Below are 19,466 nucleotides of genomic sequence, written 5' to 3'. Positions count from 1 at the left end.
CTGTCATGTAAAGGTACAAGATCCCAGCAATGAATGTAACTGTACTGTATACCTAGAATGTACTAATAAACTCAATAAAAAAAAAATGAAGAGGTATACTCAGGAATGTTTTTGGTTTGGTTTTTTTGGTACAGGGGACTGCACTTGGATCCTTGTGCTTGCAAGGCAGGAGGCAGAACAACTGAGCTAATCCCTGGGCCCAGGAATGTTTTTTCATGGGTTCATTTGAATATTAATTAAAAGGAGCATCAGTGTAACATGAGCTAAACATTTAAATTCATATCATTCTTAGTAAAATATATTCATTAAAGAGGTAAATGTACTGCAAATGTGGAGTCACATCCTCTGATTTAAAACCTATTTACTAGTATGGAGTTCCATTACCATGGACTCTTCTTAGGAAATATACAGTGTTTCCTTTAAAACATAAGCTCTGTAACGCAGAAAAAAAAAAAAAAAAAGAAGAAAAGAGCAAATTATTTTTAAGACCTCACCTGTTTTTATAAATCCTTTTCTTTTTTTTTTTGTTTAACTTTTTCTGATTTTTTTATTAGTACATATTTACCATACATAGTGCCCACATTCATCATAGGGAATTTGTACTTGTACATAATACATTTTAATTCTTTTTTTCATTCCTCTCTTTTCCCTTCAGCCCTTCTTCCCCTCCCCATTTACAGAAGCTTCATAGGAATTTTTCTACTTCATCCAAGTATTTTTCTGTCTTACCTCGTACCTACACAATAGCTTGGAGATTCGATTCATGAAGATCAGATTGTCATTGACGAACTGAATTACTACAAAAACCATGCACACCTTACCAGAATTTACTGAGTGCCATGTGAGCTAAACAGGTTAAATCTAGATACTAGAGTTAACTTAGGCTTTTGTATAGTCCCTCTAAATGTAAAGCTTTAAAGATTCTGCTAGACTCAAATTACATAGTAGTCATATCTCAATTTATCAAGTTTCTTTTTTTTAATTGAATTTATTGGTACAATATAGGTATACAATACCATTACATTCATTATTGGGATCCTGTACCTTTACATGACAGGTCTTGGTTCTCATTTTTCCCCTTGTCCCTGTCCTCCCTTCACCCCCTCCTCCCTTCCCCATTACAAACACTTTATTTCCATTTTTTCATTTTCTCATATTTTTTTCCTCTCCCTTAGTACCTTTCCCCCACCCTTCCCTCTTTCCCTACACCTCTAGCCCTTTACTTCCTATTTCACATTATTAATTATCTTATTAGGATGATGAGTTGGCATTGTACAGAAATTAACAGCCATATTGGTCTAGAAATGTTAAATTTTTTCCCATTTCCACAGGGGTAATGCACTGTATTAAATATGTAAGGTCATATCTACATGGGTTTGATTACAGAAACTAATAAAGTATTCTCTAAATAATGAAAAAAAGAATAATATAAGACTACAAGAGCATGAAGCAACTTAAATATGTTCAAGGACCATTTTCATCTTCAGAATTAAGGATTATTTTAATTTTACATCATTGCCTTTTCTCTTTTACTTTCCTTTTTAGTTTTATTTTAGGGTTCCCTATTTTTAATGTTCATATAGAGATTTCTTTAACTGAAATACCGAATAATTTCTCTGGTGTGAAAAACTATAATAGTACACAAGAAATCCTTTTCTTTACAAAATGGCAACTTTAAAAGTACATAGATAAGAACAAACATCAGAAAGCATTGTTATCTGTACTTTCAAAACAGCATTTCATTTACCTTATGAATGGGCACTATCAAGGTTGGTTCCATTTTAGCTTCAATTTCTTCTGGACTATAAAAGCAACAGAGTTTGCCCCCTCTCAAAACACAGTACAGTCTTCTCCAAATACTTAAACCTTCTATCATTTGCTGGGGGGGGGAAGGAAAAAGCTATCAATTTTAAATCATTACCACAACTCCAAATTCAATGCAATACTTAAGTTATCAAAGTTAAATTATAGTTTAGAACTTTTAAAATGTGATAGAATTACCCACTAATTTGCTACAGAATAAGTCTATCTGTTTAAAATCCAAGAGTAAGTTCATATCAGAGATGAAAAGTTTGAAATTTTCAGAAAGCATTAAGCAAAATGAAGGTAATGGTTACCATATTACTTATACACAAATCATAAATCAATGTAATTTTTAGAAAAGCTATCCTGTTTAAAATTACTGCTCAGAATTACACAACAATTCATCAAATGACAGGAAAATTATAAAAATAACTCCCAGTGTTGAAAATTTAATTTTCCCTTACTGTTCTCAGAACATTAGAAAATGTTGACTACCTGTTAAGAATGCAAATTTTCTCTCTTAATGGAATCTTTTAGGAAAAGCTATTGATTCATTGAAGCCCACAATTAATTATTTACTGACTATAAATAACTAAGGTTATAAATAAATCAAGAGTAGGTTGCACAGAGGCAGCTTTGGAAGTCCAGAGGCCCAAACTGTGCCAAAAGCTGTCTGCCAGAAGGTCCTTTATGTGAAAGGTGTTGCACAGCCACGTCATTTTCCACAAGGAGGCCTCTGTTGCCGATTATTCTGCTATAAGAAAGCAGGAGCACACAGAGGTAGCTCCCTAGCCATCAAAACTGCACCAGATCCTTCCCCTTGCCATCTTCTCACCCCCGCATTCCCCACAGTTCCTAATAACATTTTAAAAATTAACATTTAAAAAAGGGTTCTCGGTATTTGAAGGTCAAACAACTGCCTGTACATTAATATCTCAACTGGAGCTAAAACTGTAGGATATTTAAAGTCCGCTAACCTGCTGATTAAGAAATCCTGCAAATGCATCCTCAGCCATACAAGCTGGCTGAGCAACTAATCGGCAGCACATGTTGCCATACAAGGGAAGCCAAAATGAAGACTCCTCTATTTAAAAGAGAAAGAAAATAATCAAGTTACAAATATATGTTTATTTAAGGTCATTATTCATTTTATAATTTTCTTTTCACAAGTTTGTACTTTATACAAGATCGTATTTTTATATTTTTGCATAAAGGTTTATCTATTCAAATACCAGTACCATATTTAATAACCAAAATCAAATATGAGAAACTAGACAGCACATGATATTAAACTGATAGACTTATTAGCTGAAATAGCCATGCATGTTTTAATCTTCATTTAACTTGATCTTAAACATAATTACTCAATGGAGATTCCTCAAGGAATATAAGTAATCTCTAATAAAGTGATTTATGTTTGTCAAATTCTTCTATCTTTTGCTCTGATTTTCATTATCAAAATTAGCAAAGTGGTCTTCTAAATAAAATATTATTTCAGCCAACAACTTAAGATAAATTAATAACCCTTTTTGGCCCTTGCTCTTCCCCTTCCAATACTAAGTATACTAGCGACAGCCCACAGGATGAGCATCTGTGTAGGGTTCAGGAAAGCACTGTGATGTGCCTGAAATTAATGCTGGAGCCAAGAAAGATAAGGAGGGTGACGAGGAGGGTTTCCCAGCAAGATGTGTCAGAGCCTGAATGGGCTCACAGGACACTGACACGAAGGCACAGCCAAAGGTGTGGGACTCTGCCTTGAACAAGGAGACTGAGAAGTGTCCCTCTGAAATGGCAGCCTAAAATGGGGAACGGCCTGATGCAGGGAATCAGGGCCCCAGCAGAGCGAGGAGGGCCTCCATATAGAGTGGCTGCTTGAAGTGAGGTGTCAGAACCAAGCAGAATAAGAAGAGGGGCCACAAGTGTTGGCCAGCCCAGCCACACAAATCAGAGACTGCGAGCAGTTAGGAAACCACCCACAAATGGATGACAATGCAGTGTGTCAGAACCCTAAATCAGGTGAGGAGGGCAACGAGGGACCTGGGAGAAATGGTTGATTCTGGGATGGGGCAAGGAAAGTACATGATGAGCTGAAATTCTTTGGTATGACATAGAGCAAGAAAGTGATCAAAGAATAATATAAAAAAAGACACAGAAATCATCTGGAATGGGTGTGCATTTGGGATAATTTGAACCTCAAAATAATCAATGATATTAACAGATGATGATGCACTGAATAAAAATGGAAAAAATATGAATGCATAATTTGGAAGTATAATAAGAAATGTATACTTACATAGTTTCAAAGTACCCCGTCTCCACCACAAAATATGTATTAACCACAAAGTGGAAAACAAAGAGTAATTTTACAGTAGAGAAGCTTGGTACACAGCCTCTTAGCCAAGGAATCAAAATTAACAAATCATTAGTATGTAATGGGATGAGTCAAAATTATTTGCCACTTGATAGGATGGAATGAGGAAACAGCATCACTGCCAAAGATACATAATCTGAATCTTATCCCAAGGAACATGAGACAAATCTAAATGGAGAGATCTTTTATGAAATAACTATTAAAAATGTCATTAAAATGTCAAGGTCATGAAAGTCAAAGAAAGACCGATACTGGTCTAGACTGTAGGGAACTAAAGCCATATGATAATTAAATGCAATGTATGATTCTGCACTGGAGGATCATTTCACCATATTATTGGAAAAATGGGTAATACTTGAGTAGGGTCTAAGAATTAGATATAGTAATCTATTAATATTAGTTTCTTGAGTTCAGGTAGTTGTGATGTAGCTGAAAGACTTGCTAGTGGTTAATATGTATTAACATATTAGGGGCTGTCAAGCATCAAGTAAGCAATTTTCTACTATGTCTTTTTTGGGGAAAAAAGATTTTGACATTTAACTTATACATTTAAAAAAAATCATTATGATAGTCTCTCAATCTAGTGTCAAAGTGGATTTATGTCTTTCATATTTATATGGAAAGAAAGTATAGAATAGGGGCTGGGGATTTAGCTAAGTGGTTCCAGAAGTGCTTCGCAAGTGCAAGGACCCGAGTTCGATCCCCAGTACCAAAAACAAAACAAAAAACACACAAACTTGAAAGTATAGAATAATTTGTCCTATATATCAGATTACAAATAAAATCCAATATATGGCCTTCAGTTCACACTGGTCCATACACAAAAGATTATTTTAAAGTTTCTACTACACCTCCATTGGCAGTATCCATAATGGCTATAATTAGAATTTGCCTCAAAGACTTAGTAACTCTGGAAAACATGTTTTTGATAAAAAGTCACTTAATACGTAGAAACATAGACAGTAAAGATGAAATGTATCAGTTAAAGGAAAAAGAACAACTTCATGAGGAATATAAAGTAAAATAACCTCAGTTTTTTACAACTTACCTGAATTCTACTATAGAAGAATATACAACAAATTTCCTAGGATTATTCAAATTTTTATTAATACTTAGTCAAAACTACTACTTTTTAGAAATAAAGGGTTGAACTGAGAGAAAGAAGTGCATAACTACATGCAATGATTTGAAATGCAAACTAAAACAGAGGTACTTCTAAAATAGTCAAGAAATGAAATAAAAATTTTACAGGGGCATGCACCTGGGTAATATATCAGAAATTTATATAGGAAATCTCAGATTTACAAATGGTTTATGTTCTAAATATTTGTAAGTTAGTTGTTTTTAAATTAGAAAACACTTCCTAAAGAAACAAAATCAGAAATTATTAGGTCCCCAAACAGTCCATAATGTTTGTTAAAAACAATAACATACCTAGACCCTAAATACCACATATGACAATGTATTTCTCTGATAAAATAAGTTCAGATTTCATGGCAAGCAAAGGAAAATAAATCCTTTCTAATTGCAGTCCTATACTAGATGCAGAATTCTTTGGTCCATACCCCTGCAATCATATTACTTCTAACACAGGTTTATTTATAGGTTGGGATCACTATGGAATAAAATAATAGCTTCTCTATATGTCTAATAACAAATATGGCATCTTGGCTAGTCACCTCACATATATGAATATCAATTTCTCATTTAAAAAATATCTACATTAAGAGAGGGTTAAGATGATCAAAAAAGATAATGTGTACATGATATTCACTATGTGCCTGGCACATAATAGATGTTTCTCTTAATTTCATATTCAGGGTTGTCTCACTCCCCAAATCACACCCTTTCCATTTTTCAGTCTTGTCTCTCAGTCCTTGTGCAACATATTAATGAAATACTTAATTCCCTTTTTTCTAACCAATGGAGCTAGAAGAACAAGATGAACTGAAACAAGAAATGAAAGAGCAGTTTGACTTTTCATTACTTAAAGAATTTATTTCACTCATTCATAGTTCCAAATGAGGAACTAAAGAAAAAGGGTAAAAAGTATGATGACAAAAACCACAGGTTGGAGAAACCAAACATCTCAGTAATATGTAAGTCAATCTTCATGATGTAGTTCTATTATTTGATAAAGTGCATAAAAATTTCTTGACAAATACAAACCTTAAGATACCATTTGGGCTATGTCATTCAATGAGCAAGACTAAGAAAAATGAGTTATAATTGTCAAAAAGTCTTGTATCTTCATTTAATTTTATAGTACTGGTATTTGACAGTATTTGTACATAACATTAGGAAAATCCACTGCAATAACATATAGCCTTACACTTAATGAATAAATTAGAAGATGACTTTTTCTATAAAATCTTGTTTCACTGTAATACCGTTTTCTTTTTTCAAAATATAATCAATTTACAAAATTTTAATTTACACACACTTCCAGAAATATAACTATTATATAAAAGTAAGTAGTCTGGTGTTTAACATTCCTTCTTGGAATCTGCATATTCTCTTACAGATTTCAGATTCTGCATGATGGAAGACCACATTAATTAGACCACTTCTCCCACTGAGAGCTACTAAAACTGCTAAATACTATAAATTGTAAATTTTTTTTCCCAAAAGGAACAAAGAGGTAACCAGGCTATAAAAAATTACCAGGACAAACTGGAAGACAGAAGGGAGCCAGAAAGTAAAGTGAGCACAGAAACTATATTTGTTCTGAGTATATTTACCAATCACAGAGAATCTGATTTTAGGATTTAATGAGCCCGCAGGATCAGCAGCAAAAAAATTAAATCCCAGGGTCTGTGCAATGTAAGTAGTTTAACTGGAGATTCTTCTTATAATAAACTACTATCCCAAAGGAATAACCACCAAGCTAGTGGTGAACTAGAAGTAAACCAACCCTGTGCTCAGATTCCTGCTGCTTGAGGGTTCAGAGCTGCCTACAGTCCCTCCAGGTGCACTCCAGAAACATCAATTTAGTTCTAGTTGTAAAATTTCAATAACATTGATAAGCATACAAAGTAATCAGATATGTAAGAAGGAATCAAGACCTCATGAGTTCAAACTAGTTAAAAAAAAACAAAAAACTAGAAACACAATAGATGACTAAATTATTAGACACTGACAATAAAATAACCACACTTACTCTGGTGGGCAGATTTAGTAGTAGATCAGACACAGCTGCAGAAAAAATTAGGGAAATGGAAAAAAAACAAGTCAAAAATATCCAGAGGAGCACCAAAGAGACAGAAAGATGGAAAATAGCTCATAAAAGGTTGGGACCATAGGGGCTACAACAAGGAAAAACAAACATAGGTTTAAAAGGCATAAAGGGTAGAGAAAGAGAAAAGAGAATGAAGCAGAGGCTCTCTGAATAGATGAATAAGATTTTTGTCCAAATTGACAAAACACATCAGTTAACAATTTTAAAAAGCTCAAGGAATCTCAAATATATAAATACATTTTACACTTCACTACATTACAATGCAAAAAATGCATATCAAATAACAAAGGCTCAAATTATATGAAGTGAAAATAGATGTTACAACAGTAGAAAAGTTCACAACCCTAACGGATTTTATCACACCTCTTGCAATAATGCAGAATACAAACATTATAGTCATTATCCCTAACAAATAATTAGCATCCATACGTCACATTAGTAAATAATAAAATTGAAAGAGCTGTTAAAAGAATGAGAATAAGGGGAAAAAACAAAAATCAAGACATATCATGTACAGGTACAAATTCCCAATGATGAATGTGATAAAAATATATACCTAAAATGTACCAATAAACTTAATGGATAATAATAAAAGAATGAAAATTCAAAGAAAAGAAACAGAGTTACAAAAAGCCAGTAACAAGAAAGGAGAGACAGTGCTACAAATACTGTAGAAATTCAATAGATATAAAGATATAAAGGAGGACTTTAGGCTTATAGACTTCAAACTTAGATCAAATGGAAATATATCTATGAAAATATAACCTACTGAAACTGACCCAAGAAATAGGAAAGATGAAGAACCCTGTAATTACCAAAAATAACTAAATCAGTATAAGAGAAATAGTGATATAATCATACAATGAAATACCATAAGCAATATATATATATAATGATGAACAAAAATGAAATCACTAGGAAGTTATAATATGATATGATTCCATCTATATAAAGTTCAAACCAAGAAAAACTAAATTATATTATTTAGGGAAGAACACACAGGTGGCAAAAAGCATAAATAAAAGCAAATATCATAAAAGCTTGCAAATAATTAAAGGAAAATGGCATTGGCAATGTTCCATTTCTTGACAGGGAGGTAGTTATGCAGATATTCATTGCATAATTATTTGTTAAGCTACACATTTACATTTCATAAATTTTTCTTTATTTTTAATGTGATTATGAACTTAAAAAATATTACTGTAAAATCACTAAACCCACTAGTACAGAGCAATCAATATTTACAACAAGTATAAAATGATACATGCTATACATTTCTTTAAAAAATGAATAAGAATACATAATTTAAATCACATTTCCAAACTGCTTTATCTGTATTATTTGATATTTTTCATTATAGATAAACTAATCTGGCAAAGTCATCATATCACGTTTTAGAAGGCTTAAGCACCCAACCTCTTTTCCCACTATGTTATACATTCTTTTGGGAAAACTGCATTCACAATTATTCAGAGAGAAAAAGAGTTAAGATAAATTTAGTCCTACCTTCCTTTATATCCTCTGCCTCCTGCCAACAGAAGGACTTTCTTCATTGATTTCATATTTTAAAATGAGACCAGTCTTGTTTCCAGTTAGAGGAGTGGTGAAGTTAATTTCAAGTCAGAGATAAGGTCTCCAAATACCCAAAACCTTTCTATCTCAATAAATCAGCCTTATAAACAAATCTCAGCACAAACAAAAATACTTTCTTTAGGGAAAAAGAATAAATATATTTGAAGGAACCCAGGGAATCATTCATGTCTATAATTACTTCAGCAAATGTCTACTTCAAAGGAACATAAAAAATTAGAAAGTTACTGTTACCATAACATGTATACTGATATAATGTATATAATAGTAAGATACATAGTATACTTACCATTTCCATTAATAAACAGATTATGAGTCTTGAAGCTATCCTCAGCACTTTCCAAGGTTAGGGTAGTGTGAGCTAGCAAATGGTACTTTGCACCACTAATAGTGAGAAAGAAGACATATGCTAAGTATTTTTGTATGCTCTCTATTACATAAAATATTTAGATATTCAACAACAAAATAATAAGCAACCTGGTTAAAAAATGGGCAAAGGTCTTGAATAGACATCTCTCCAAAAACATAAAAAGGCCAATAAAAACATACTCAACATTTGAAATGCAAATCAAAGCACAATGAGACATCACCTCACACCATCTTGATGGCTAATAGTAAAAAGAAAAAACCTAAAACCCCGAAACAAGTAAACAACAACAAAAAACAGAAAACAGGAATGTGGAGAAATTGGAGCCTCTGTATAATACTAGTAGGAATGTAAAAGAGTTTAGCTGCTATGATGGACAGTATGGTGGTTCCTCAAAAAATAAATTACAATATGTTCCTTCATATATAACCAAAAGATGGATGAAAGGTTAACATCAGGGGAGGTAAGAAGGTCATGAAATGAAGAAGTCATGGTATTAGATATGTTGTCTACATGTATGCCAAGTCTAGCAAGAAAAATATTTGAAATGGTGGAAGAGAAAAAGAGCACAAAAAAAAGAAACTTTAGTTTTGTTTCTTTTTAGGAGTGACACTGTAAATTGTTCTCCCTGATGACCAAAAACATTTAAACAGTCTTCATTTTAAAAAGAGTCATTTCAATATGTATGGAAAATAAAATATTGCTATTAATGTACACAAGAAAAAGCTATGCTATTAACTCTGCATATGCACTGTGAATGGAGAGGTAGCATCAGAGTAAGCTAAAATTATGTAATGACCAAATGACTTGTCTAAATTATTCTGTCTTAACATGATTTTTACTAACACAACTACCTTAAATACGTAACACATTAACCATTTCTCATGCATGAGACATCTGAAAATAACAATATGAAAAAGTTATTGATGACTTTGTCTATGAATGGTTAAATTAGGCTATAACTAATGGATGATATGGCCATTTAAAGTTTCTGTAAAACCTTCTGAGAAAAGCTGAGTGAACAGTATAATTAGGAATATATAAATATCACCTAGAGTTAGGTATTTAAAAACTTGGACAGAAAATATTAGCTCAAAATTATAAAAGCATTTGGTGAAGAGTGCTTGAACTATGAATAACTACTTTTCTATGTTAGACTCTATATCTTAAATTTATATCATTTTTCTAATGAAATAATAAAATTAAGTGTGAGTAGGATGAAAACTTCACCTAAGAATCAATTATATGCCAAAGTATTGATGTTACAACTAAATATAGGCAGTTTAATGCACTTTGACAAGCAATATTTTTTTTTTTTAGGTTCAAAACAACTCCTTCAGGTAGGCAGGGCATATTTCCAGACGAAGAACGTAAAGTTGAGAGAATGTAACTGACTTGCCTGCAGCTAACAACAGGGTCCTACTATGCTATACATCTTTAAGCATTATTTTAAAAAGTTGTAAGTTAAGGTACCTTTTCAACTAAAACAAATATATAGTGACAATGTTTTTAAAATACTGTAAGAATTCTAAGTGTAACAACCATGACTTGACCATGAATTCAATGTACTACATGACCTCACTGCTGAAAAATCATTTCAAAGATAATTAAAATAATCAAAAGAACAAATTAATTATATGCAGAAGTTGAGTAATTCCTTAGTTAACAACATAAATAATTCATTTATTCAAGATAAATGTTAGGACACTTGTTTCATAACTTCCATTGAATTCAAAATGTACTATGTGGCTTGTTTTTAAAAATTTAATAAGTCATTTTGTCGAGTTTCAAAAATCACACTCAATTTTAACCAGTTTTCACAAAATTATTTTAAAAAGATATATGTTCACACAATTAAGACTACTGTACCAAACAGCTATCAAGGAGCATAAAATGGTTAAATCAGCTATTAGAGGCTCTGGGAAAATTTCATTAAAGGAATTTCAATAAGCTAAAGTCTACAAATAAAATGAATAAATTATCACATCAGAAAGCATACTAAAAATGACCAAAAATGTTCACTGTTTTCCTTCAGATCCAACAATACTTTATATTTCAAGTTACTTCATTTTTTAAACCATTACTTATCACAGTATCATTGCTACCAAAATCAACAATGACTTCACTTCTAAAACATTTTTATCAGGATAACATTTTTTTTCTAAAACATTACACTCATTCCTCTCAGCCAACCCTAATGTTGAGTTCCCAAAAGTTCAATCAAGCTACATTTTTTCTACCGAATAGCACAATTGTTTACACATTTTGCGGTGCAGTATAAAAAATAAATAACTACTTAAATAGTAGCCTGAAAAACAGCTATATTTGGTACCATGTCATAGTCGCATTACTAGGAAAGATAAATACTGATTTGGTTAAAGGCTAAAATGCCCATTTTGGTTAAAGACTAAAATCTGTAGCAGAAGTCTTAAATATTTAATTAGATCACCATGAAAGAAATAAAATTAATTGCTTATGCATTCCGATTACTAATATAATTTTCAAACTCCTATCCTGGTGCTAAAGTGGATAGTTAAGAAAGTATCAGGAAGAACAACAGAAAGCTGATATTGGGAAGACATAAGTTGGTGAAATCGTATCAAAAGTTTCACCATATCTTTTGTACAACTTTAATGATATAAAATAAGCCAATGTCATGCAAGTCTCATAGGAAATGTCTATAAAGAAAACTGGCATTTGTATGTGGGGATTTATCAAGAAGAATGATGAATCCAAATAGGGGAATGAAACCTAAAAAAACAAAAGCCATCCCTACTAAAAAGAATTTCATACACAATAATATTATTCTCAAAAAATACATCAAGGGCTAGGGACAGCTTAGTGGTTCCACCGCCTGCCTTGCAAGCACAAGGTCCTGAGTTCAATCCCTGGTACCCCCCAAAAAAACAGAGAGGGAGACTGAGTTAAAAAAAAGACATCTAGGCCTCAATAATACAGGTTATTACATAATTTAGATTATCTTCTACATGAAATTATAAGTATAAAATTAAATGAAAAAAAGTCAACGTTTTATAACCCTGTACCAACTGTGTAAATTGCAACACTTCAACATAGTTCTAAGAAATAACTTAGAAAGAGCACAGGTCTGGTAACAGTAGAAATAGTAATAATAAAGGTATGAACTACATTTATTAAATGCTTACTTTATACCAACCAACTCCATAAATTATCTTATTGAACATCATAAAGATCCTATGGAGTTAGATATTGTTGTATCACCATCATTATTTTCAATTTATAAGTAAAAAAAAGGTCCCAGAAAGTAAATTAATCTGCCTGGGTCACACAGGTAATAGATGATGGAAGACTGGGGATTTAGCTCAGTGGTGCTGTGCCTGCCTGGCAAGTACAAGGTCCTGAGTTCAACTCCCATACTGGGGAGGGGTGGGGGGAAGACCAATAATTAATGATGGAATAAAAAATTAAGTATTCTCTGCCAGACAACAAAGTTTTAAACTGTTTTTACAACTCCATTCATTGCCTTTACATGTATTAGTGGAAATGAAACTCTAGAAACTTCTCTAAGGAAATTTCTACAAAGAAATGGTTATATCCAAACATCTTTATCTTGCACTTGAGAAAAACTGAGGCCTAGGATTCTGTGTCCAAGTTACACTGTTGTTGGATAAGATGTATAATGGTCCTGCTACTTCTTAAAGCAAGTCTGCTCTTTAAAAATTTTTGAAACTGTTCAACTAGGAAATTATTTCTAAGGTGTCTCTTAGTTCTAAAACCTATGTCTCAACCTGAAAAAAATTATCTAATCATCAAAAAGAAATAGTCTATTTTGTAATTGAATTAAAGTACATTCCTGCAAAGCCTTGGTAGATTCTTAATGTAAAATGGTTTTTGAGATAGTCTTAGATCTCAAAGAAGAAAATGAAAGGTTTTCTATCACCTCTTAAATGACATTTGTTTTGGAAAGACATATCTTCTATGACTGACTTTCAGACTGTGGACTGAAACCCATTCACGGATCACAAAATCAATTTAATGATTCAAAAATATCATTTTTTAAAAACTGAAAATTATAATTTAAAAAGTCTAATAACTATAATAGTAAGGATTAAGAATGTGATCTACCTTAGGTAGCTGTGCATTCAGTAATGTTTTAACATATATTTCTTAGTATGAGTCTCATTCAAATCAGAAGAAAAGCCACTATGCTAGAATGCCAATTTACATTTTACATTTAATACATCTGACATGAAGTCATTTAATTATTTATTCATTTACAACTAAAATACTTCATTTTTTTATATTATAAATAAAATTACTGATCTACTAAAGAGCCAACTCTACTAGTTATGTAAAGAAATTTGGTAAAGCTGGGTGGGGTGGCACGTGCCTGTAATCCCAGCACTTGGGAGGCTGAGGTAGGAGGATCACTGTGAGTTTGAGACCAGCCGGGGCTACATAGTGAGTTCCAGGTCAGTCTCACTATCTTTAAGACAGTCTCACTGTCTTAAAAAACCAAATTCTATAGGGCCGGGACTTAGCTCAGTGGTTCTGCTGCCTGACTTGCAAGTGCAAGGACCTGAATTTGATCCCCAAAACCAAAAAAAGAAATTCTAGGAATGCATCCTGATAAGTGGTTTCCAAATATAAAATTGTGAAGAAGCAACCATAAGGTTTAAAGAAGGTATCGGAAATAAAGGGCTCCTGGAAAAATGGTGGTTCCAACAAGTCTGGGCAGAAAAATACAAGATTAACAGAAGATATCCTATTGCGTCAGACAGCAAAGAAATGATCAAAGATTAAGTAGTACCAAAAGAATGCAGTAATCATCTTGAAAGTTTTCCTGATCAGAAATGGGACAATTTAGGCATCAAAGAGAATAACTATAGCAGAATGAAACAGCAATATATGAAAAGTTAAGAGTTCAAATAAAACAACACTGTTCACCTCCATAGTTGCTAGGGCATCAACTTATTAAAAAATGTGGTAATTACAAGAATTAGGGCCAGGGATTTAGCTCAGTGGTTCCGCTGTCTGCCTTGCAAGCACAAGGTCCCGAGTTCATCCCCCATACCACAAAAAAAAAAAAAAATGGAAGGAAGGAAGGAGGGAGGGAGGGAAGGAGAGAGAGAGAGAGAGAAAGATGGTATACATCTGTAATCCCAGCATTTTGGGAGGCTGAGGCATGAGGACTGAAAGTTAGAGCCCAGCCTAGGCAATTTAAGAACTCAGACCTTGCTTTTAAAATGGGGTGGGGAAGGAAAAATGTATCTTTGCATCTTAGTGCAAAGATCCTACATTCAACTCCCAGTATTAGACAAAAAGATTCAAGTATTGTTTTTCCTCCATTGCTTTCACCAATTGCACTGTAGTTGTATCTAGTCAGTTTGTGAAGAACCAAAATGCAGCACAGATTTAGGAAGCCATCAAATTATAATCTCTAATGAAATAAAAAAAATGAGCAGCAATGGCTGCTGAAAGCATTAAAAGATAGGAAACTTCATGCTGGATGGATCAGGATGGCAACACTTGAACCTAAAAATAGGACAATGCCTCCTAATGGGAGAGAATAAGAATGCATCTAATAATGAGTATTATTGCCTTAAAACAGTCTCAATCTAATTATCCTTTGGATTTGATAGGAAATAGAGGGACCAGAAAAATGCCAATATATATATCTATATCTGTAGATATGTAGATATAGATATAGATTTATTTATATATAGATATACTACAAAGATATAATCATAGAGACTTTGACAACTTACTTAAATGTAACACTATAGACCTTTGATTCTAATTTGAACAAGCAAATCAAAAGAAGACTTTCAGGATTGGTGCAATTTGAATATAGGATAGATATTAGATTACATTAAAAACTTATTTTGTATTAAGTGTGATAATGATAATATTGGTTTATCTGTGATAAAAAATTCAAATTATGAAATATAGCATGGTATATGAATAGAAATCCAATTAGTAAACTGATATGTAACAAATAATCTTACATACACATTTCAAAGAAAAACACTTCATCTGTATGACAGATATTGGGAATTCCAAACTACTAAAAACACTCTCACCTGACTTCCTACCTTCAAAGGAAGTTATTAAGGATACTCCAGCTGAGTAAATGTCAGACAACCATTTCTGCTCTAAGATGTTTTTCCACTTAAAATGTAAATATGTACTCCACACACAAAATATTGTGAAATATCACCAAGTATAACTGTGTTACCATAAATATTATATTAGAAAACTTACAAAACAGTAGAATTGAAGAACAAGCATGTTTCAGGATTCTCTTCTTGAAGCACTGAGTTAATTTTCTTTCCAGTAGCTTTACTTATAGATGTCTTTAGTTTCTTAGCTAGCTTTTTTGGTGTGTTGGTTATGGAAGATCCTTCTGTACAGCAACTATATACTTCCACCTTTATTTTAAAGTCTGGTCCTGCTTCATTACTAAATACAAGGGTATTTGTAAGGTTAAAGATTTAACTCAACAGAAAATAAAATTACAAAATATTTTGATGCTTTTATAACATTCAAAATCACCATTTAAAATATGACATAGAAACTGTGTTTATTTAGTATCGCAATGGCATAAGAAAGTCACTACAACTTGCAGAGCTATCAGCTTCTTAACAAAGGGCAACCTTAACTAAATCGATGTATGCAGGCATTTGATTTAAAGAAACAATAAAATACTTTGGTCATTTTTTTTTTTTTGTCAGTGCCGTTTTTCCTTTAAGTGTCCTTTTCCTAACATGACTACTCCAAAACAAATTCTGAACTCTCAGTATACATTTCTTTTTCTTAGAGTTACTAGTCAGTTCACCACCATGTGCCCTCTTCACATCACACTTTTTTACCTAATAATTATAAACAATATTTTTACTATTTGGTTATATAGGGAAAAAAAAACCCTATGAAACCAATATATAGTTCAAAGCATGAACTCCTGGAGGGCATGTTCTATCATGGTAATCTTTGCATTTTTAGCTTAGCATTGTACCTGGAACTAAAAGGTACTTGATGCATATTTATTAAAGCAATATGAAGAAATGTGGCAACTGTAGGAAATGCTGAGATTAGCTTTATCCCTTTTCAATAATGATAAACTAGCATAAAAGATTGTAGCAGTGTTACCAACAACAACAAAAAAAATGCAAGACTGCAAAAGGGGTCCTTCGGCCTACAGACAGATGTTGCCTACAGACAGAACATGCCGTCAGCATCAGAGATATTAAAACGCAACATAGACCTTTTAGGATTTAAAGAGCCAATCTGTAGGTTTGGTAAATCCAAGGAATAACTTCCAGATATTTTTATAGTTTATTTGGCAGCTTCTAACCATACAATATTCCTGGTAATGACAAACAAATGTCAATATTTAGAGGGAAACCACAGATTCATAAATATTGAATAGTTATTAAAAACAATCATAACAAAAAACACATTTCTAAACATTTAGAACATTTGTCAGCAGTTATTTTTAGAACAATTTAAAATATCTACAGAATTTTTAAAAAATTATAAATAACATGCTCTCTTCCCAAGTACTTTGTATTGTTCTTTCTCTGACAAAAAAAAATGGCAAAGTGATATGAAAAAAAAAGCCCACTGATACAATAATTTTGGCAGGAAAAAAATTCATTGGTAATAGTTGATAATAATATTTAGATAACTTAGGAAAAAATTTTAAACTCAATTATATAACAATTTGAAATTTTTGTTTTGTTTTGTTTTGTTTGGTCCCTAAACAAATTTCTCTAGTTCAATACAGCTTGTAAGAATGCTGTATTACTGGTAATAACCCCAAACAATACATCTTGCTTTTCTGCACTATACAATTACTAAGGGACACTGGACCAGAAACCACAAAATATGTTTTGCTATAATCTTTTTAATGCTCTGTGAATGGCAAAACTAGTCCTCTGAAATCTCAAATGCAGCTCCATAACTGAAAATAGAAAAACACATGTAATATTGGTTTTATCTTAATAGTTCAGTAGCTATTAACATTTAGATATGAACACGGTATCTTTGAAAGCCTGAAAGAAACACAAACCCCACAGTGATTTAGGCCAATGAATCTCTGAAAGAAGCCAGGAAGAACTTATGTTAGTTAAAAATGATTTCTATGGCTACCTGAGGAGTTCTGGTTTTGTATTATGACCACATAAAATGAGCCTGTAAAAGAGCAGGGGCAATAAACACAGCCCTGACGATTACTGATTTTTTTTACTGTTTTGGAGTACATACAAGAAATGCAGCATAAGAGAAAAAAACACGCCCTCCAAGTTTTACCAGTGTTTTTCCTACAAACAAAGCTATTTTATTATTTTAGCAGTTCTGTAATTAAATCTCTTATATGAGATAGAGACCAATTTTCTTTGGTTTTTCTGAGACAGGATCTCACTATGTTGTGTTCAGGCTGTCCTTGAACTCCCAGCAATCCTCCTGCCTTAGCCTCCCAAGTGCTGCGATCACAGGTGTGCACTACCATGCCCAGCTAGAAGACCTATTTTCTAACCAAATTCACTCAATATAAAATAAATTAAAACTATTATATTCACACTTTAATAATGAAAATATCTTTATAAAAGTTTTAAAAATTATTTTTATCCAATGAGTCAAATACTTGCTAATTAGAAAATTTCCATTTTTATTTTACATCAGAAAACTGCAAATAAAGAACAAGGTTTTTTTTTAACAAAGTAGTTTTCAAAATCATTTTGAACATTTAAAGATCTTAATACTTCAAAAGAATCCAAGGAACAAATAATTAGGCTATAAGAATCCAAAGGCCCAATAACTAGACTTTCTTTTTTTTTAAGTAGAACTTTATTTTCATTCTCTTAAGATGAAAGATACTTACAATATCGTTACATTTTCAAAACATATATCTGTAATTGTTTTATCCACAATCACCATGTCAGTATCAAAAACTTCAGCTCCCATTTTGAATAAACAAAAAATGGCATAGCGCTCTGATCCTAGAGAGAAATGGCAACACTTTAAATAATACATATGATAAATCCAATTGTCTTAACCTTTAAAATGAAAAATTTTACCTTAAATAGTTAAGAAATTCTTATTTTTATACATTGTAGCCTTTAGCATTTTATAATGTCTGTTATTTTTTGTTTTTCTTTTTGAGACAGGGTCTCACTATGTAATTCAGGCCAGTTTTGAACTCACTATGTAGCCGAGGCTGACCCCAGATTTGCAGCATTTCTCCTGACTCAGCCTCCAAAGTGCTGAGATTACAGGTGTGTGCTATAGTGGCCATTTTGTCAGGATATAGTAATAGTTTATTCAACTAGAACACAACCTTAGACCAGGAGTACCAAAAAATTAGGTTAAAAATATAAGACTCTGTTTAAAGAAACTACTAAAGTCATAAATTTTATTATTAGAAAACTACTTAAATCTCAATTAACAGTAAATTTATTATTATATACATATACTATTATTTCTGTTACTTTGGTATCCAATTCTATTTAAGAATATGTTATTAGAAGAGTTAAGAGTAGCCACATTAATAACAGCAAAAGATTTCCTACCAAACTAAAAGCAAAGGAGGAAACCACAAAGATAGGAAGGTACGTAGATAGAAAGAATGAATGAATGAATGAAAGTAGTCATGGAAAAAACACAGCTGCTGCTGGAACTTTTAATTTGGTGATGTTTTAAAAAGTATTAAGTCATAAAAAAGTTAAATCTTCATTACTGAGAAAATGTAGCTCTTTAGAAAAACATTCTCTATAGAAATCAGAAAGATTTATTTAATTCCCACATGCATTCCTTTGTAAATTATATTTCCTAATTGAATAACAAACACTAACCTGATTTTAAATTGTTCATATAAAACTAATTATGCTCAATATGATTCAGTTTTTAATGTATGAAGAACAAAGCTATCACAATAAAGAGATAAAGGATTACCATATCTTTTGCCTCTAACAGCTAAAAATCATCTGAGATTAATTTCCATGACCTAAGCAATACACAGATTTATGAAGAGTACATAAAGCCATAAAATGTTGAAGGAAAAAAAAATTGAATCAAGCTTAAAATCCTTATTACATCCTATTAAATAATCTAAAATGACA

The 19,466-nt window shown here is 32.1% G+C and overlaps 1 protein-coding gene across 2 annotated transcripts in view; it reads right to left on the bottom strand.

The window, feature by feature from the left end:
- The window catches only part of Rtkn2 (rhotekin 2), a 60,376-nt gene that overhangs the window by 16,937 nt on the left and 23,973 nt on the right, over window positions 1–19,466 (bottom strand). For both annotated transcript variants that reach the window (XM_033766610.1, XM_033766611.1), the window contains exons 5-9: window positions 18,230–18,347; window positions 15,613–15,810; window positions 9,292–9,386; window positions 2,781–2,887; window positions 1,748–1,879 (exon numbers count right to left, since the gene is read on the bottom strand). In XM_033766610.1, the coding sequence (XP_033622501.1) occupies window positions 1,748–1,879; window positions 2,781–2,887; window positions 9,292–9,386; window positions 15,613–15,810; window positions 18,230–18,347 (650 nt within the window). The remainder of the gene's footprint in view (window positions 1–1,747; window positions 1,880–2,780; window positions 2,888–9,291; window positions 9,387–15,612; window positions 15,811–18,229; window positions 18,348–19,466) is intronic.

The sequence above is a fragment of the Fukomys damarensis genome, unplaced genomic scaffold, assembly GCF_012274545.1.
Source record: "Fukomys damarensis isolate Sample0158 unplaced genomic scaffold, DMR_v1.0_HiC HiC_scaffold_20, whole genome shotgun sequence".
Lineage (NCBI taxonomy): Eukaryota > Metazoa > Chordata > Mammalia > Rodentia > Bathyergidae > Fukomys > Fukomys damarensis.
The sequence above is the reverse complement of the archived record's forward strand: the minus strand, read 5'-3'. Positions and strand labels throughout refer to the sequence as shown.